General features: G+C 43.6%; 6 protein-coding genes across 6 annotated transcripts; 5 read left to right on the top strand and 1 right to left on the bottom strand.

Moving 5' to 3' along the window:
• Positions 1–709: 709 nt before the first annotated feature.
• On the bottom strand, positions 710–1,388 carry F5147DRAFT_590369 (uncharacterized protein; the record flags this gene model as incomplete). Its single annotated transcript, XM_041432172.1, has 3 exons — positions 710–880; positions 966–1,078; positions 1,184–1,388. Coding segments are annotated over 3 exons (489 nt in total), but the record flags the coding sequence as incomplete, so codon positions are not given.
• A 1,389-nt stretch (positions 1,389–2,777) lies between these two features.
• F5147DRAFT_660474 (uncharacterized protein) lies at positions 2,778–4,893 on the top strand (the record flags this gene model as incomplete). Its single annotated transcript, XM_041434673.1, has 10 exons — positions 2,778–2,783; positions 2,878–2,906; positions 2,968–3,024; positions 3,071–3,143; positions 3,738–3,831; positions 3,881–3,934; positions 4,201–4,307; positions 4,366–4,536; positions 4,590–4,626; positions 4,820–4,893. 10 exons carry the CDS (start codon positions 2,778–2,780, stop codon positions 4,891–4,893), a joined length of 702 nt encoding a protein of 233 aa, XP_041284303.1.
• Positions 4,894–6,799: 1,906 nt separating this feature from the next.
• F5147DRAFT_590372 (uncharacterized protein) lies at positions 6,800–7,876 on the top strand (the record flags this gene model as incomplete). The annotated part of the gene is made up of 5 exons (XM_041432173.1): positions 6,800–6,885; positions 6,937–7,111; positions 7,166–7,204; positions 7,262–7,435; positions 7,487–7,876. The coding sequence occupies 5 exons, from the start codon at positions 6,800–6,802 to the stop codon at positions 7,874–7,876; spliced, it is 864 nt and encodes a 287-aa protein (XP_041284302.1).
• Positions 7,877–8,593: 717 nt separating this feature from the next.
• On the top strand, positions 8,594–11,845 carry F5147DRAFT_749012 (uncharacterized protein; the record flags this gene model as incomplete). Its single annotated transcript, XM_041440123.1, has 10 exons — positions 8,594–8,614; positions 8,760–8,761; positions 8,838–8,981; positions 10,575–10,718; positions 10,768–10,876; positions 10,923–11,009; positions 11,188–11,292; positions 11,353–11,481; positions 11,534–11,679; positions 11,731–11,845. 10 exons carry the CDS (start codon positions 8,594–8,596, stop codon positions 11,843–11,845), a joined length of 1,002 nt encoding a protein of 333 aa, XP_041284301.1.
• Positions 11,846–14,862: 3,017 nt separating this feature from the next.
• F5147DRAFT_803849 (uncharacterized protein) lies at positions 14,863–16,463 on the top strand (the record flags this gene model as incomplete). The annotated part of the gene is made up of 8 exons (XM_041443329.1): positions 14,863–14,895; positions 15,000–15,038; positions 15,068–15,115; positions 15,180–15,315; positions 15,359–15,544; positions 15,597–16,067; positions 16,117–16,368; positions 16,418–16,463. The coding sequence occupies 8 exons, from the start codon at positions 14,863–14,865 to the stop codon at positions 16,459–16,461; spliced, it is 1,209 nt and encodes a 402-aa protein (XP_041284300.1).
• Positions 16,464–18,967: 2,504 nt separating this feature from the next.
• F5147DRAFT_533368 (WD40-repeat-containing domain protein) lies at positions 18,968–20,021 on the top strand (the record flags this gene model as incomplete). Its single annotated transcript, XM_041430114.1, has 5 exons — positions 18,968–19,234; positions 19,293–19,426; positions 19,488–19,631; positions 19,697–19,753; positions 19,802–20,021. Coding segments are annotated over 5 exons (822 nt in total), but the record flags the coding sequence as incomplete, so codon positions are not given.
• Between the last annotated feature and the right edge of the window lie 5 nt (positions 20,022–20,026).

The following is a 20,026-nucleotide window of genomic DNA, read 5'->3' as shown; positions in this document are numbered from 1 at the left end:
GAGTGAGTCAAATGAAGAAGCCACTGTATGATAAACTCACGGTGCAATGACGCTTGGAGTCAATGGTGGCGAATGAGATTGACCAAGGTTGAACCTTCAAGTGGCAGTGCTCGGCAATTCACCATCATCTGAAACATCACCGGTCAACCTCCTTGTAATCAATAGATAGAAGTGAGTAAGTGCAGTGAGCACATCAGATATAAACCTTGAAGGCAGCTGATGGATGATCCCGATCAAAATTACTGTGTAGGTTAACAACGCACCCATGGTGACAATCGGGTCGGAGTGTGAGAAGAATGCAGGAAGGACGTCGTAGATGGTATAACACGAATCGCTCAACTCGTAAAATTTCAGCAGATGGAGCCCTGAATAGGTTTTAGAAACAGTTGCATTAAATTGATTGTTTTACCTGTTAGCAGTGCCATATTCGCTATAAACACTTGAAGAGACCAATGCTTCAAAATAGCCTCCATTTGAATGAGACACTCTTCGTACGATGGCATTTGACTGAGAATGAGAACCTCGCGAGCCTTGAGAGAAACGGGGGTGGATGACCTGAAGATCCTTGGTAAGTGATTACAACGAGAGAAGATACAGGATCATACTTGGATTCAAGAGCTGCAAGGTCGTTGAGCACCTGGTAAAGTCAACTTTCTGCATTCGAAACAGGCAAACCACTTGTCTTGGACACATTCAAGCACAGCCTACATTAGTTTTGGCTTGCTCTGTGCCTTCGTGTGTAACCACCTGCAGTGCCGTCGGAGAAGTAATCCCACACATTCTTACTGGAACAGAGGTCGAGCCCTTGCAAAGATCCAGATGAAGGTTTGAATCCAGTGTCAGGGTTCTCGGCAGTGATACGAACTGCAATAACATGACCCTTGGGAAGTGGTTTGCACTGAAGCTAATTCAACTTAGGCTTCACCATGTCAAGATCGATCTTGGATGAAGCATTAGGAGCTTACACTATAAAGAATGTGGATATGACAAATCCTGTGGAGAGGGATACCCATGGCTACCTGTAGTCGGGCAGCAGGTAAATTGACACCAGAAACCATTTTAGACATCAGATACTCGACTTACAAATAAAGGTTCGGCTCAAGGAATCTGCGTGACTGTAAAGATCTGGAGGGAATAAATTAGCGAATTTGAGAGAGCCCATAAGAACGATGTGCATACATACATTCAACTGTTCCTGCGCTGACATATCCGACTAGCCTCGCCAACTGTACTGCTGCACATTTCATCTGCTCAAAGGCATCCTCCTTAGCAATGATGGCCAGGACTTCCTCAATAGTCGTCTGGTGGTGATGTTGAATGGAACAATCACATCCAAATGAAAAGATGGCATTGCCATACTGATCGGTGAGCAACTGAACCTCTAAGTGTCACACTTGACCAGCTTCATGATTTGAAGATGGGCGATCCTGGGGAAGGCAGGTTAGGGGATGCTTAAGTCGAATTACTAGATCGCTGTACCTGGAATTTCTCCTGCAGTGGCGTGGAGTGGCGTGGAGTGTATTCTTAAATGCATCCAACTCTACAAATGCCCTTTCCTCCTCCAATGAATGGGGATTGGTAAAGCAAAGTTTAAAGAACCTGAGAGATGGCTTGCCTTCGTGATGATGGAAGCCTTTAACACAACCAGTGGGAGCCTTATCAAGTGATTTTTCCAGATCAACATCCAATGTCACACCGTGTGAGAGTGATGGCGCACCATGGTCCATATGCCAAAAAATTGAAGTTGGCCAGTGGGAATACGCTGGCAAATTCCGAGTTGAGCTCATTGTTGTCAGGCGCCTGACAACAGCGAGCAAGTACTGAGCTCATTCCATGATGAGTCTGGTATGTGCTTTTCTGATTTGAATATGAAAAATTAACCTGGTTTTATATAAATACATCCAGATTCCAGACTGCCTAGGGCACTAGGAGAACCAACATGCATGTAATGAGAAACAAATCCTCATCGCACTGTGAGTTTGTTGATTCTTGTTGATGTCATTCCATATGTGACATTTAAACACATCACAGACACATCACAATTTGATCTTTGTTGCCTTTCGATTCACACGATTTCCCATGATTCCAGGAAATCCCAGGTGGATTGGTTGGGTTAGCAGAGCTTTGGGTACGTTGTCTTGTTGTCTTGTTGTCAGCATCCCCACTCACCAAATATTACGGGTGTCGCACCCAGTCACATTGCAATTCTCAACTTTTACTGTGAGAATTTACCTTCCGACACTTCCTATCTCATCTTGGTTGAAGGAGGTGTGGTGTGACAGGGATGTGATGCTAAATGTTAGCTTATGTGCACCATTGCATCTTAGTTGTTCTGCTATACTAATAAATTGTATAGATGTTGCAACTCCCCACATGCTGATCGTGGCATGCTGATCCATTGTTATAGAATAAGATGGGCTAGTAGTTTTCCCACATGATTTTCGTCGTTCATATGCCACCACCAAGAAATGCTATGTTGTAGCCAATGTAGATACTGATCTTATCATGTATCATTATATACCAGTGCAGTATCTTATCATTGCTTCTACAACTTGAATTAATGATGATCATATTGAGCATTTTTCTTGTTGCTGGCGGAAATTGAAGTTGGTGCACCGCTACAATTAGGTCAGCAATTGAGTTATTCCGGCGGTGGCTCTAGTCACAGGCCCACACTATCTCTAGAGCTAGAGATCTCAGTACCTTTATGTACTATTAAGACCTATCCATATTCCAATCTGTCTTTGTTCTGTTTTCCAACGAATCAAATAATTTCAATGTTGGTACGTTGAAATGAATTATGCACCAGATTGCAACTAGCTGACAACTGGCAGCACAATATCATTGACCTGTAGTACTCCTGCCTGGCCAACACAGCTGGGGCAGTATTCCCAAAAGACAATAAGGTGAGCACATCAGTATGGGCATCTAATGTCATGGGATTTCAGCTCAATCTACTGCATACAGGACGCCACCAATGGGCCCCGACTTCACGGTGCAAGAAATGCAATTCCATTCTCCTCAGTTAGTCACCTTCTTTGACAGTTTAAACTTATTATGATGTAAACAGACAGGAGGTGTTTGGGGAATGGGAAAGGTTCATCCACCCATCAGGGGCGATTTATTATTACAATGAGACAAGGGTGAGCACTAGTCATTACGTGTGGATAACACACTCACTTTATGGTGAGATAGAATACATACACCTGGACTGAATATAAGGGACTGTCCAACAGTTCGGCTGGAGAACTTCGAGGCTTGGATAAAAGCTATGCGAGGCAGAGTGGTTGGAGGGCACACCATCGTTGCCGAGCCAATGCAAACTATGAATGTGGATGGAGACGTCTATCTATATTACCTGGTAGCACTGGAAGCAGAGGTAATTGGCTGGCTAGAAGCTTTGGATGGCACTCTTCTCTTCCGAGAATGCCATTTTGTCTGGCAATGGAACCACAAAAGTATGTTACCCCTTTGTCTTTTCATTACCCTTAGACCCATATCATTTTGCAGGACTTGAACTGGAGGCACAGTTCTGGTGAGTTTTTCTAGATGTCGGCATAAGGAATGTTGATTTCTGCAATGGTTGACAAAACTACACAGGAAGCACATAGAATTTTTCCCCCAAAACTATAATCTGGATCATGGCCATGTAAGAAAGCTATGTGCTGAACTTAATTGGTTTCACACAGGCAGGTTTTATTGTGTTATAATACTGAATAGAATGACCCAAGCGGCAGACAGATGCATTGACATTGGACAATTCGACATCGGCTACTATATTCTCGAACAAGGACGTGATGGAGAAAATTATCAATAGACTGGCCAGTCTTGGTGAATACTATTGTTTTTCCTTGCACACATGTTTATGATGAAAGGGTAGATGATATTTCAAGTTCTGATGGAATCATAACGGAGCCAGGTGTCGCATTGTTTGGTGAGTAAAAGTTTGTAAATTCAGACAAATCAAATACTCATATCATGTGCAATAGGTAGATTATATCACATGCTACATATGTATACCTTTATCTCACCAGATAGTTGCTAATTAGACAAATGATTTAGGCCATCATCAATACCTAAACTACTACGGACAACCTGAAGCACGCCTTCTTCGAAACCATTCAACAGGCCATAGTCCTAGGAAGAGAGGTCCCTTTCCCTTCATAGCGTCAATCACTATGTTTTTCCTTCCCATATTAGTCCGTAAACGCCTCAACCAAATCTATGTTGATGGCATAGTCAATTCTCTGGACATCAAGGCCTTTATCGATGATTTCAGCTCCCAGAACACAGCACAAATTACCCTGGTGAGTGGATATCTCAGGATTGGGAATGAGAACTCATTGCATAAATGTGTCCTGACAGGTGGGAGTTATCATGGCGGTTGATGCCAGTTTCCTTGCTGTTCAAGGTGTAGGTACAGGGATGGTTGCCGAGTCTATCTTAAAGGGATCCATTATCTTCTGTGTTGGCTGCATATTTTCAGGCATGTTTGCACAACACTTCGGAGAGAAAATGAAATCCCTGAGATTTGTGGTGTGTTTTATTCTGGTTTCTGCAGCTAAAGTCTGACATTACCAACTGACCAGGCATATTACCTGGATCAGGGAATGGCAGTCGTCCTTGGTGTGTTCAGTGCACCAAGATTTTTTGGTATTATGAGGCAAGCAAATATATTCATTTTTACTCGTAATTACTCATAAGACCTACTAAAGTGTCATATGGTCCAGCATTGGATTCCTTGCAAGCGTCTTCATAGACACTAAACATTCCACAGTTGCCCTTATTACATGCGCTTGCTGCCTCATTTTGGTATCAGGCATCTTAGTTCCTTTGGCATGGTGCAGTTTTTGGGCAGGGGTGGTACCCTACATCCATGTTGATGATGTCTAAGCAGGTCTCGCAACTTGATCCGGATTTTGCTGGACCTTTTTTTACCTTTGAGTCACCTTTCGCACACTTTCAAATTTTATAGTACATGTATTCTATTTTACAGGAGCAGCTTGAGCATGACAAATGATCTTTCTCACCATCTTGACCCAGCAACTTAGCGACAATGTCATTATCATAATCATAAATGTTGAGAAGTGGAGGTGTAGATGCAAGACAGGGTCACCATATATGGACTAACACTAACCCTAACCCTACTCCACAATGCTCCGAGTCTAGGTTAATTCAACTCAATCGCAATTTAGTTCTTAGATTTCACCACTCTCAATGACCCAGCCAACATGTGCAGCTTTTCTAAATGGTGTATCACAAGGGCAATTTTCATTGTCGACAGACAAGCTCAATCTGGATGTGACAGTGGCTGAACTTATGTTCATTGAGCATGCTCTAGTAGGGCGGGTAGACAAAAACATTGAGATGCTGCCTTTGCTTAATAGAGTGCGGTATTTGCTGTCTCTACCACCATTCTTAATCTCTTCTGGATCACCTTTAATTGGAGACAGGTAAGATATTGCCCATTGCCCATGTGCTCCGTATTGAATGACCTTGTTAATCAACTCAGCCGGGGTGACTGCCTAGTCCACTCTTCTTCTGACAGTGAAGTCGGCTCATCCTCTGAAGATGAAGACTGTCCATCCTACTCCTACCCTGCCTATTACAAGGTCCCATATTATACCGCCAACCACAACAATACAATGTCCTCCCCAGGCAGCATCTTTCACAAGAGCCTCAGCTTCGATGAGGAGATGAGCGATTCCCAATATTCTGAACCCGTTGATGATTTGATCTGTGATGATGAGACGGGTTGTTATTCAGACAACAACTATGCTGATGACAACCATACAGATGATACCCTCCATGCTAAACAAGATATGCTTGATGGCAACCAACGACGAGTAACATCTAGGAAAATTCGACAACTCCATCGACATCCTTATGCCCCCATTGGAGCTGCCATCAATCCAAAAGTGGTATTATTTCGGGCGGACTGCCCTTGTAATGGGCAACGCCTTCACGCACCTCCAAAGTGGCAGAAACAAGCCACATCTATTAGGTCCAACAGCTTCATTACCAGTCCTTTGCCAAGTGGCTAAGATGCTGAGGCAGCCAGGGACCACCAATGGTGGGTTATCTTTTTGTGCGCTTTCTTTATGCACTAATTGCAATTGTTTAAACTTACAGGCAAACCTGAGTCCAGTCGTGAGTTGCCTTCTGGCACTCCATTCACACACTAATCACATCTTCACAAGAGATGCCGCAGTTAATCGCCAATAATATCATTCCTACCATTGCTTGGATCAGACATCACATGCCTATCTGTCTGCAAAACATATTTTGCTCGTCGTTTCTAATAAGCATTGGGGTTGGCGATGTACTAGACTGTACAGATCTGTCACTCACTGATAAGGTGTTTGACGGATTCAAACAACAGTGGGTTCTATAATACCTAGGCGATTGTAATGCATAATGCTTACCTTGCCCTTTCCAGTCATTTTTCTCTTCCTGCTAGGGAAACAGGAACTTGGGCCATTTGCACCCTAGCTGTGACTGAACAGCGGCTTGTCATTGATAGGAAGGGCATATCCAGCCACTTACCTTCTATACTTCATTTGACAAATGAATGCAGTCGTGGTGCGATAACTGCTATTGACGTCACTGTCATTAAAACCTCATATGACCGGAAACACCCATCCAATGTTCATTTCCCTGCAAAGAACAACAGGCTGGAGAACGTCATGTGGACTGAAGGCGAGCGGGTGAAAGCAGAGGCAGGAGAAGTTGTCCAGGACATCGATGACTTGCATACCAAGGTGAGTGCGCTGGAACTTTTGCAATGGCACTTTCTGACATGCAAGTCAAGTTGGATAAACTGTATATCAATGGCTGCAGAACTGATAACAGGTACTTGCGCATACCAATGAGTATTCTGCAAGGGTGAGTGGAGCTTCCTTCGCAGAATAAAAAAATAGCAACTCGTCATTTTAGTGGTGGACTTAATCTACGCAATTCCGATGGCAGCCTCATGGCCTTTGTCTGTTCATCACTACCTGAAGCCATTCGTCGTAGCCTCACCAGCAGCTTGCTCGCATGCTTCGATGGAAAGGAAGTCTTGCAAATGCGTCACAAGCAAGACTACTTTGACGATCAAGATTCTCGTGATGTGCCAGAAGTCTCAGAGAGGCTGGCGGAGCAAACCCTTAGCCATCCCTTCCAGTGTCTACACTTTTCTCTTTGGAATCAATACTCAACTATGGTGAGCCCCTTTACCTCTATCTTTGAAAGTATGGTATGAGAATGATATATTTGATAGGGAGCTGGTGCACCCACACATATTCACCCACATGAGATGGCTAGAGTTGATGTTAGCCGCACCAATCATACTCAGTGTTTGCCCTATGCTTCGAAAGACGTTTTAGAGCATCAAGAAGTCTATAACAATGTTCAGGCTGCATTCAGTGAACTTTTTGAATGGTTGGAGCATGTGGTGAGCACTCTTGATGGGATGTGTTTACCTTGACAATGACTTGAATTTCAGATGAAGACGTACTTACCAGAAGAGTATGAAGTCATTGTCAAACTCAGTCAAAACCTCCCAGGTGGAGAATGCTCACCAGTGGCTCCATTTCTATCTCTGGTCATTAACCTCAATGTCACCACCGAGGGTCACCATGATAGGTTTGATAAGGACATGTGCCTTGTCTTGCCCATCGGCGAGTTCAAGGGTGGGGCTTTAGTGCAGTTTGAGCAGGGGTTGGTGTTAGAGCTACGATGTGGCGACTTCATCATCTTTCCCTCCAATGACACCACTCATTTTAACCTACACTATGAGGGCAAGAGGGCATCTTTTGTCTTGCATACTGACAAAGGCTTTGATAAGTGGAAGGAAGGGCATAATGGATGGGCCGTCAACAATCACTTTCACTGATTGAGTGAGTACTAGGATACCCTCATTTTTTGAATGCGTTTTCAATCACAGCCATCATTTAGGCCGTTCATGTTGGTTATGCAACTATGTAGTGCAACACTTTGATGCGAGTCTCTATACAGCACTTGAAGCTCTAACAGTACTCAGTGTAATACGACTCTTATTGCTTCAATGCAAATCTAACGCAAGACATTCAATTGACGCTTTGACATGAATCTGTAATTATTATTTTTTCGCTATAAGATCTTATCTTAGTATTTGTACTTCAAGTCTCTTGCCCGTGTTATCACTTAAATTTTCTTCCTGGTAGACCTTTTTTTCTGTTCACCCACCGCGTGCTAATTTTTTTAATTCCCTGCATCCGCCAATGATGCTTTGGCAGGAGGAAGAGAGTCTCTTCAGCAACCTGTTTGCATCCCCTAATGATTCTTCCCCAGGAGGGTGAGCAGGTACAGCATGGGTATGAGTATGGGCAGGGGGAGTACTACAAGACAAGGACCATGCAGCAGTACTAGACAGTTGGATGTCGCAACATTCTACGTCTTGCGCTCATTTCATCTCGAACATCTTTTTCACGATCCTTGACGTTTCTTTCTTTAGCGATTCACACTACAGCCAGTGTTACTATGTAGGGGATAGGTATGTGGTGCCACTTCATGACATGCTACTGTATATGATGGTGTGTAGTAGAATTGACATGGAAGATGGCAATGTGAGATGAGACAAGATATCGAGAAAGTAAGTCCGTGTAAACTCAAACTGGTGCAATCATCTAACAGAATCATTCATGCCTATATATATCTAATCAAATTCAAGGAGACTTTTAAACAAGGGTAACGTACCCATCTAAATGCTGCTATGATCTTCGTTACTGCGTGCAAAGCTGTATGCACAACCGCTCTCATAGCACCCATCAGTCCATGAGTCGCCCTTCTCAACAGCACCTTTGATTTCTGTCTAGCGCCAATGCTAGCACCAGTAGTGGGAGTGGGAGGAACAGCGTGGGTGACAGCAGGGGTGATGACTGGAGTAACAGTGGAAGTGATGGTGGGAGTGATGGCAGGAGTGACAGCGGGAGCGGGGGTGGTATTAGACTACCCAATGAGTTTAGTTAAGGGTCTACAGTACATTGGTTACATACCCTTGCCCAAAAAAATTCAGCCTGACTCTATCACATGCCATCAACTGAGCATCTATTGATATTGCAAGGTCCCTACAATGATTCTCTCTGGCATCATTCCCATTGTTCCATTTGCACTGAACACATCAGAACCCATCTACTTTGATCGTTATATCATTGATCAGGGGCAATATGTCTAATACTTACATCTGGGTATCTATTACATATGCAGAATTATGAAATGTATTATAGAGAAGTATAATAGGCAATCACTAAGTTTTTGTCACATATGATTATGTGATATGTCACACTTGTCACCTTCAAGTCATTTGTCATTGCTACAGCACAAGTAGTAGTAGTACTAGGTCGAACGCTCATACTTTGTCTCGTTAATCACTATGGCATCTCTTCCCCTCCATCTGTTGAGCTTTGCATCAGATCCATTATGTTGTACTATTCTGAAATCATACCTAGAACATACGGTGGAGATGGCGCTGAAGGTACAACAATTCAGATGGTGAGTCTGAACAATGTTGGGTCTTGCAGAACCTAGCTGCTATTCGACCCTAATGGGTTTCTGGACCAGGCTCAAGGCTCAGAGAAGAGGAAATATGATAGAAACTTGCTGAATACTCAGACTCATAGTAGAACTGGTGAAAAGGTAACTTGATTATGTAAGCTACAAAAGTGCAAACATAACACTAAGGTAAAAACAGTCTCTGCAAGCCCAGCCAGAAATGAATCCCTACAGCGCATCCCATCGCATCTGGGCTGGATTGTAGCTGTCTACATTAGGTGGTGCATACTTCTCGAGAATCTCTGCTCGGTAGCTCTCCTCTAGCCATCTCAATCTGTATTTTTTGTATAAATCAAAATAATGACTGCAGTTCTTCTCTACTATCTCCAGACGTGCTTGGAGACTGGTCAATGTAAAGTGTGCTTCGAAGGACTTTGGACAGACATGATGCACGTAGATACCTCTGATCCCTCACCTCTCTGGGAATTGTCCGTATTCATATTGATCTCGACCCTTCGAAAGAGAGTGTTAAGTGCATTTGAAAAAGATATCGACTCAGATGAACTCACCACAAGTTCAATGTTCCACAGCAGCCTTTTAATGCTAATGATTGTTGCATTGCGAGAAAACCTACAAGACGATTTCCAGTTCAACACAAATGTATGCTTTATACTCTGCAAAAAACTGCTGACCTCTCGACAGACTCGGCCTTCGCATCCCATCTTTATTTGTTCGGGCCATCAGATGTGTAACATCAACTTAAGGCTCTGTGGCCAGATTACAGCATATGAATGGCATGCCCATTGGCGTGCTGACATACTTAGATAGCGCCAACAGGATATCTTGTTATTAGGGTGAGGCTGTGCCTCTGCTTGTCATGTATAAGTAAATGAGTCCGTGTGGTTTGAGTTGGTATACTTGTGAGTCGACGATATGGAAGATGATAATGTATCTTCGAATGAATCTCGGAAGAGAGGTTCATCAGCTCTTCAGCTTGGACCTCGTAAGAGAGCATGAGTTTTAAATTGCTTGAAATTCCCTGGCCTGACCCTGCATTTTAGATTGAAATCTGATCCCTTACTTTTGCATGGGAGACATTTTGGCCGCACAGTTTTTGCTCTCTGCAACTACCCTTCCCTTCTAACTAACGGTATATTACAACTGGAACAACTGGAGGAAGCGTCCATTGAAGATTTTCCTGCTGAGTCAATACCGTGTTAATTTCTATTCACAACAATCTAACATAATTATTAGAGAGCGGCGAGAGCATTTTGTATTTGAAAAGCTCTTGGACTCATACCCTGGGCTTCTAGAGCGACTGCGAGAAGGCTCAGAGGAAGAAGTCCTTCATGTCGGAGAACTAGTGAGTCACTCATTTCCATTAAATACCCTTAATACTTAGCTACCAGATCGGTAAGGGGGCATCTGCTGCTCGAGGTGAAGATACAAAGTCATTGAAGCCTGTGGTGATCGATTGGATAGTACCTGTGGGAGAAGTAGTTCTGCCTCCTTTGCCAAGGAATTCCAAGATCAGTCATGGCTTCAACCACCCACTCACTGGCTGATTACTCTGTCCTGCTGAATTGGACTGGAATGACACAGAGTAGGCTGCTTTATTTTTATTCGCACATCAATCACTGACACACTTGAATGTTCACCAGGATCAAACAAAAGTTGCAAAGCGGTGAAATTGCTGTCAGCGGAGACCAATGGCCTCGTTTTTTGTACACCAATGAGGCCTATGATCCAGATGATCCTTGGAATGGCCTTCTTATCAATGTGAGTTCGCTCGGTGTCTTTGTGAATTGCGTGACTGCTTGATGTATATACTCCTACAAGGCATACAGGCATGTATTTACATCACCAAGCTCAGTGGAAAGAGAGCCCAAGGCTACACGTGCTGGCAATTCTCGCCTTCATGGTATGACTTCTGTCACTGCTCCTTCTGTCGCATATATCGCAATGCAGGTCATTAAAACACTCTTGATTATCGCCTTTTTGCAGCTGATGATTGATACAGGTTCAATTCGCACTCAGTTCATCATCGGTATTTTCTTGCACAGATACAGTAACTGATTCAGAGACTTTCTATCACTCTATTCTTGACCTTTTTGAAGATCCAGATGAAAGAGGTGAAGTCACAGATTTCCTGGTATGGTGGAATCGGTAAGGTGATAATTTTCTGACAAGTGTGTATGGTCTTATAGATTGGTTTAGTCAGATATTTCCTACTTCAACCGCAGCTAAGCGAACTCTCAAAGCTAATAGTGCTCTCTCCAAGATTTGCCAAAAGCGTGCAGCTCTCAAAGATTCAAATGATAGTACTTCGTAGTGCATTTCTGGCCATTTGATGGTGAAATTTTGTAATATACACATTGGCTAAATATTATTATTATGCTTATATTGTAACACTGAGATCTTTTGCCAACAAGATGTTGCCATCTAATAACAACTGGCTACCCTACAATGCTGTGAGAAGGCGCTGTAAAACTACAGCTATGAGGGAGACATTAGAAGTAGCACCATATAAAACTTACCTTGCCAGTAATGGACTCTTTGGCAGTCATGGTGAGCTCTGCAATATGATGAGAGTGCTGCAAACCTACATCCATGAGGAAGACATTGGAAGTAGCACCATACGAAACTTACCTTGCAGTGCAAGGTCACCTTGAAACCTTGTGGCATGTTTGACAGGTTGAGAATTCAGAACCAAGCCTTGCCAGCAATTATCAATTGAGACCAAGATGCAAGCTGATCATCAAACTTAGCATGTTTATTACACCTTGTCATCGGTGACCAAGTCTTGCCAACAATTGGTGTGATTGACAGTTTGGCAGTTTTCATCATTCAATTTGCGAGTGATAAAGATGACATACAGTCAACAAGCTGAGAGACTTCATGAGATCTCCCTCCCATATAAGAAAGATAGGTGTGGCACCTGTCATCGAAGTAACTCCGGGTATATAAAACTTTGTCTACTGATCTATCATAATGATACATATTTCACTAAATTTAGACTAGACAATGCAATATAAAACATTATTTTTGTGCGGTCAATTCCCTGATGAATGTCCCGTGTTAATGTCCAAGTTTAATGTCCAATGTCTGAGTGCAATGTTCAATGTTCGAGTTCAATGTCCAGTGTCCCACGTCAATCTCCAAGTCCAATGTTCAATGTCCAATGCACAAGTTCAATGTCCAAATTCAATGTCCAATGTCCTGATTCAATGTTCAATGTCCGAGTTCAATGTCCAATGTCTCCCATCAATGTCTGAGTGCAATGTTCAATGTTCAAGTTCAATGTCCAGTGTCCCACATCAATGTCCAAGTCCAACGTCCAATGTCCAAGTTCAATGTTTTATGTCTGAGATCAATTTTCAATGTCCAAATCCAATGTCCAATGTCCAAGTTCAATGTTCAATGTCTGAGTTCAATGTCCAATGTCCCACATCAATGTCCAAGTGCGATGTCCAATGTCAGAATCCAATATCCAATGTCTTGGATCAATTTGCGATGCTCAATGTCCAAAATCAATATCCAGTGTCCCATGTCAAATGTCTGAGTGCAAAGTTCAATGTCCAAGTGCAATCTCCAATGTCTGAATCCAATGTCCAATGTCTGAGTTCAATGTCCAAATCCAATGTTCAATGTCAGGGTTCAATGTTCAATGTCCAAGTTCAATATCCAGTGTCTCACATCAATGTCCAAGTGCAATGTTCAATGTCTAGTGTCCCACATTAATGTCCAAGTGCAAGGTCCAATGACCAAGTCCAATGTTCGATATTCCAATGTCCAATGTCCAAGTCCAATGTCCGATATTCCAATGTCCAATGTCCAAATTCAATGTCCGAGTGCAATTTTCAATGTCCGAGTTCAATGTCCAGTGTCCCATGTCAATGTCTGAGTGCAATGTTCAATGTCCAAGTTCAATGTCCAATGTCTCCCATCACTATCTGAGTGCAATGTTCAATGTTCGAGTTCAATGTCCAGTGTCCCACATCAATGTCCAAGTCCAATGTCCAATGTCCAAGTTCAATGTCCAATGTCCGAGTGCAATGTTCAATGTCTGAGTTCAATGTCCAATGTCCAAGTTCAATGTTCAGTGTACCACATCAATGTTCAAGTGCAATGTCCAAAGTCCAAATCCATTGTTCAATGTCTGAGTGCAATGTTCAATGTCCAGTGTCCCATATCAATGTCCAAGTGCAATGTCCAATTTCTGAGTTCAATGTCCAATGTCCATGTCCAATGTCCAAATCCAATGTGCCATGTCAAGTGCAATGTGCCATGTCCTAGTGCAATGTTCAATGTCCGACTTCAATGTCCAATGTCCAATGTCCAATGTTCAAGTCCAATGTCCAAGTCCAATGTCTAATGTCCAAATCCAATGTTCAATGTTTAATGTGCTAGTTCAATGTACCACTTCAAAATCTAATGTCCAAATTCAATGTCTAATGTCCAAATCCAAAGTTCAATGTCCATGTTCAATGTCCTAGTTCAATGTCCAATATCTGAGTGCAATGTCTAACGTTCAAATCCAATGTCCGAGTGCAACGTTCAATGTCCTATTTCAATGTTCCACATCACCATCTAATGTCCAAGTGCAATTTTTAATGTCCAAATTCAATTTTCAATGTCTAAGCTCAATGTCCAGTGTCCTAGTTCAATGTTCCACATCACAATCTAATGTCCAAATTCAATGTCCAATGTCCAAATCCAATGTCCAATATCCAAGATTGATGTCAAAGTACAATTTCCAATGTCTGAGTCCAATGTCCAATTTCAATATCTAATATCCCAGGTCAATGTCCGAGTGCAATGTCCAATGTCCAAATCCAATATCCAATGTCTCAGGTCAATGTCTGAGTGTGATGTCCAATGTCCCAGTTCAATATACAATGTCCTAGCTCAGCCATTCACTGCTTTTTCCAGGTGCGCATGTTTGTTTTCTCATTTACTACTTTACAGTGTGCTACTACCATCACTTGTGCCCTACTACCACCACTCGCGCCCTACACTGCATCCTACCCTGCATCTTTCCTGTCTCATCCCTCCTTCCACTCTTCTGGTGCTCTCCAGTGTCCTCCGCATACGTTCTTGTCCAAGCGACACATCATTCAGACTTGCCAACTTCTTGCTGCTATTCTCCACCTTGGCAACCTTGAGTTCACCGTTGACCGTGGTCGTGATGTTAATGCTGCTGTCACGCGTAACACAGATGTCCTTGGCATTGTTGCCGAATTCTTGGGTGTCCAAGCGGATGCTTTGGAGGATGCAATGTTCTACAAGATCAAACTTGCGAAGGAGGAGTTCTGCACTCTCCTTCCTGACCCCGATATCACGAAGCTGATGCCACTTTCACCTGAAGTAATATCAAAACTGGTGCGCAACCAACTTTCCTTTATCTGAAGCAATTCATTGACCACGATCCTTCTAGGCTACAATTAACTTGAGTGCGCAGACTTCTGCGAGTATATATGATCTAGCTATTAATTGGTCATGTCGCACACAGAAAATCGACGGTGGTGAAGGCCTGACTGTACGATTCAAAAAGGAGCTGGTTCGTAACATCACGATCAAGCTGGGTTATGCAAATGAAAAAGTACATTCCTTCTGATTCGCATCTGAGTCTGTTCCATCTTTGATCTTGAGAACTACCATCATAGATCCACAAATGCGAGAACGAAGCATGTCCTCACCAGGCTGCTATTGATCGTATTGCTCAGACAAGTAAGACAATTCTCCCTGCGAACGGCCAGGATGTGGTCCTCATTCACTATATTTCCTTCATGGACTGTCCCGGTCACGACATTCTGATTGGCTACCATGCTCAACGGTGCCGCAGTCATGGACGCCACTCTTCTTCTGATTGCAGGAAACAAAACACGTCCTCAGCCGCAGACATCGGAGCACTTGGCCGCAGTTGAGATCATGAAGCTGGAAAATATCATTATTTTGCAGAACAAGGTCGATTTGATCAGGGAAGCCCAGGATCTTGAGCACCAAAAATCAATCACTGCATTCGTCAAGGGTGCGTCCCTGGTAGCATGGACCATTCAATATTGTACTAATTCTCTTAACAGGTACGGTGGCCGAGTCGTCACCTATCATTCCTATATCTGCGCAATTGAAATACAACATCGACGCTGTGAACGAATACATCGTAAAGCGCACACCTATCCCAGTCTGGGACTTTACTTCTGATCCCTGTCTCATCATCATCCGTTCCTTTGACGTCAACAAGCCTGGTGCCGAGGTTGATGAACTCAAAGGCGGCGTTGCCAGTGGTTCTATCCTCACAGGCATCCTACGGCTGGGACAAGAAGTCAAGATTTGTCCGGGAATTGTGACGAAGGACACACAGGGCCAGAACCACTGCAAGCCGATTTTCAGCAGGATCGTTTCTCTGCATGCGGAGAACAATCACTTGCAGTTTGCAGTCCCAGGAGGGCTGATCGGTGTCGGGACCAAGATCGATCCTGGATTGTGTAGAGCGGATTGTCTCGTTGGTCAAGTGCTGGGAGTGGTTGGGAAGCTGCCAAAGGTCTACACCGGTGAGCATCCTCGTTTTTGATATGCCGTCGTGTTCTAAAGAGAATCTAGAGCTTGAAACCAGTTTGTTTCTTCTCCACCGTTGGCTGGGAGTTCGTACAGAAGACAAGAAACAAACAAAAGTCTCGAAACTTGCCAAGAACGAGCTTCTATTGATTAACATCGGGTCGATGTCGACTGGTGGACGGGTGTTGGGTGTAAAAGGGGATCTCGCGAAGATCCAGTTGACTTCGCCCGCATGTACGGAGGTTGCAGAGAAGGTCGCACTTTCGAGACGTATTGAGAAGCATTGGCAGCTTGTAGGCAAGTGTTTCTGTGAACTCAGCATACTCATTCGCTGACTTTGCATCAGGTTGGGGAAGTGTACAACGCGGGATGGTGTTGGAGTTGGACTGATTTGCGTCCCACATTTTTGCACTTGATGTGACCGAAGCCAATATACACATGTATTATTTCTGCAGCACGCAAATGCAAGTGTTTTTCATTTCAGTATTACCTATGTCCCCTTACCTATTCTACTCCGCTGAGGGCTTCTTGAACTGTAACCTCGAAGCTCTTAACCCTGATTTGAAGCAGTGCAGCCACCCTGCGCCAACTGGTCATGTTTATATTTGAAAACATGGTCAACAAGGAGAGCGACGACACTCCGAAGCTATATGTCTTTGTCTCCTTGCAAATTCAGAGACACCGAATTCCTTCAAGTTCGGCTACCTACATAAGACCTTCACCTGGGAATTAATTGGAAGTGTACTTATGAACCGCCACAAACTGTTCAGCAAGGTAAGTTTGTCGGTCCCATTCAGTTAGTTCATACTAATACTCGTCGGGTGGGGTAACATTTTCAAGATGATAGCGAGCATCTATAAGTCCCCAGCTCTCTTCATATCTCAGTCGGTCAATTCTACCAGCACGTTATCGCTTCAAGGGACGCTCCGTCAAAGCCACTGCCTCTGGGGTACGTCGACAACCGCGGCTCCATAGCACCGGCGAAGATCGCCTTCCAACCTTTTAAACTTATCTGCGACTCCGTTTCTGTGTTATCCCTAAAGACTTACGACTTTGCATCAAAACCCTCAGACAATTCAGTCAGCAAGCCTTGGATATGAACATTGTGCTTACTGTCACAATAAGGAAATGCTGCAGTACATATCAGTGGCTCCATGGTGTTGCTGAGCCACACACCCGCCACCTTTGCAAAACGTAAATCATGAAATAGCCGTAAACTAAGGGCAACTTTAAAGTATCCTCAAGGGTGAGATACACAATGGGCAATCGTAAATAAAGGGTGTTTGAAGTAATAAGGCAGTCCTGCTGTAGCAAACTTAAGGTCACTGTTATATTATTTGCCCATAGCATTGGCACATATTTCAACCGCACCTTCCATGCCTATTCCTCTTTCAAATGCTATATTTTCGTCCATCGATGATCTGACCGAGGATGTTACGAAAACAAAACAGCTGATAGAAACTGTAGACAGTCATGTCGATCAGGTGGAGAGGGCATTGGAACAGGTCCGTCGAGATGAGGTAACATAGTCATCTATCTTGAATTCTTGAATTATGGTGGCTCATGCAAAATCAGGACTCCACTAGTACTCACCTGTCATTTGTAGAAACGCACTTCGACAGTGAGATAGAGGGCTTGAAAAATTCTATCAGGAACTCCAAACGACATGTACATGGTGATAGAATGCAAGACGGCATAGGTAAGCGAATCGAGTCGATGTGTGCTGTGTAATTTCACCTGTGACCGCCTAGACGAACTTGTGAGCCACCTTGTTGAAGTCGATACAAAGCAGGCAAACATGGAACATCGATTGGTCACTCTGGAGGCTTCGCGATCGGTGGATCACACAATGGCCACCGCCTCTTCGCAAACTTCAAAACAAGAAGGTGAGACAGAGACATACATTTGAAAGGCATCCTCAAGCTGATGAATGAGCTCAGTTGGCCCTCTCTTTGACATGGAGACAGTATCAGGACACGTCATCACTATATGATGACTCGAGCCTAACAGTTATTGAGGAGCCATTGACTCTCTATCTTGTCATGGTAGGTGCAGATGGAAGCCAGTCATCGCACTAATCGAGGGTTGGATGGCTAGGATGAAGATCGGACACTTCACAACATGTGCCCTGAGCGCTCCTTGCTGGATGAATTGTGAGACATACAATCTGGTTCCAGCAATGACGATATCCCTGAAATCTTGACTCGATTTATGGATGTTTCTGCTTCAATGTCTGACTCGCACATTTTGCACCCGGATTCACAGATTAAGCAGGACTCTGGATGCATCATCGACCCTCAGCCTGATTATGAAGTGCTTGGTCAAGACACTCCAGTAAGCGGAAACAACTCAAACTGATTACTGGATGTTAATTTCACTATCACAGGTTGGAGTTCCCGAAACTTACACATCAGCTTGGCTTGCAGCACCATCTGCACATGTTTCTCATGACAAAGACGAAATGCGACTTATACCTGGACACTTCGTCTGCCAGGATTCAGACAAAGAATACATTAGGTACTGGCACCATCAAAGCACATCAACATTTAATACTCCCTGGTGCATGGCGACAGCTGCGATCTGCATGTGCATTCTTGTCCTGGCATATATTTATCGACCTCTTTTGTTTTCTGTGGTCATTAGCTCGAGCCACCAAACCTTCATTGCTAGCTATTTTCTGAAGGCCCCAATGGAGTCGCAACACAAAATACTTATCAAAGCTAGAGACAGGGATAGGCTTTATGGTCACTTGACGTAAGGTTATACTCATGTACATTTGAGTCGAAAAAGTTGTGTCTTAATATTAATTGCATGATGCGACTCGGACAAAATTCAGACTCGGATGCCCTTTGTCTCCTGATTTCCAAAATCAGTTGATCACATACACTCCGGCCATATGGTTCTCAAGTATCGCAAAAGTTTTACTGTTACCCACAAGGGCGACATCAAGTGTCTCATGTTGAATTCATCTGGTCGTCTTTTGGCAAGCACTAGTACGGACAAGCGTGTGATTATCTGGAACTCTACAACTGGTGTTGCACTGCACTTCTGCCAGGGAAATGCACCATGTCATGCACTTTCTTGGACTGGGCAAGACAATGCGCTGCATTGTGGCTTCGAAGATGGATTTCTCATATCCCTAACAGCTAATGATGACTTGCAGGTGCGTACAATATTATACCAATTAAATTTCATTATTATCAATACACACTGGTTCGAAGCAACTGGAAGGAGAAGGAGTGCTGGCTCACAAGTCTTCAGTCACTCTGATGACAGCCCATAAACATGACCTGTACCTTGCTACCGGCAGTAAGACAGAAGTCAGAATTTGGATAAGAGACAAACCTGCCAGTCAGTTTCAATATCAATGTTCAGCAGCTTGCTATATAGCTCACAGCTTTGTTTTGATTCCAAAGACAGATGGGAACTTGGAAGTACTCTTCCAATCCACCAGAGGACGGATTTCCAAGGGGACAAGAAGTCATTGTCACATCGCTGCATTGGCTCTACAATACCGGTTCAACTACAGTCATTGTTTCATACCGACACCACGGGATAGTGTGCATACTGCTTTATCTCTTCATTACAACATTACTGATCATCGGCTTCACTAACATATTCGTAGCTGCTGGAATATCATGGAAGGGCACTATAATTGGGTGATGAGTTTTCCTGGGGCAATGTAACTTTTCATCGAACTACGCATTTGGTTATTGACGTTAGCATCCAGTGATTATGCATCCCTCTCGCCTAATGAGCACTTCATTGCAACATCGAGTTCCAGGCGTGGATACAACATATACCATATCGGTTCAAATGCACCTATACCTCAAGCCATTTCTGGATCTCCTGGAGAACCGTCATATCCCATACTGTTTGCACATGAAGGCATGGCCTTGCTTGGAAGAAACCACAAAGGAAAGTGGGCACTGTGGGATGTAAAAAGTGGAAGGAG

Source organism: Suillus discolor, assembly GCF_016758755.1.
Source record: "Suillus discolor strain FC423 chromosome Unknown F5147scaffold_332, whole genome shotgun sequence".
In the NCBI taxonomy this organism is placed as follows: Eukaryota; Fungi; Basidiomycota; class Agaricomycetes; order Boletales; family Suillaceae; genus Suillus; species Suillus discolor.
Note: the sequence above shows the minus strand (reverse complement) of the source record. Positions and strands in the feature narration are given on the sequence as shown.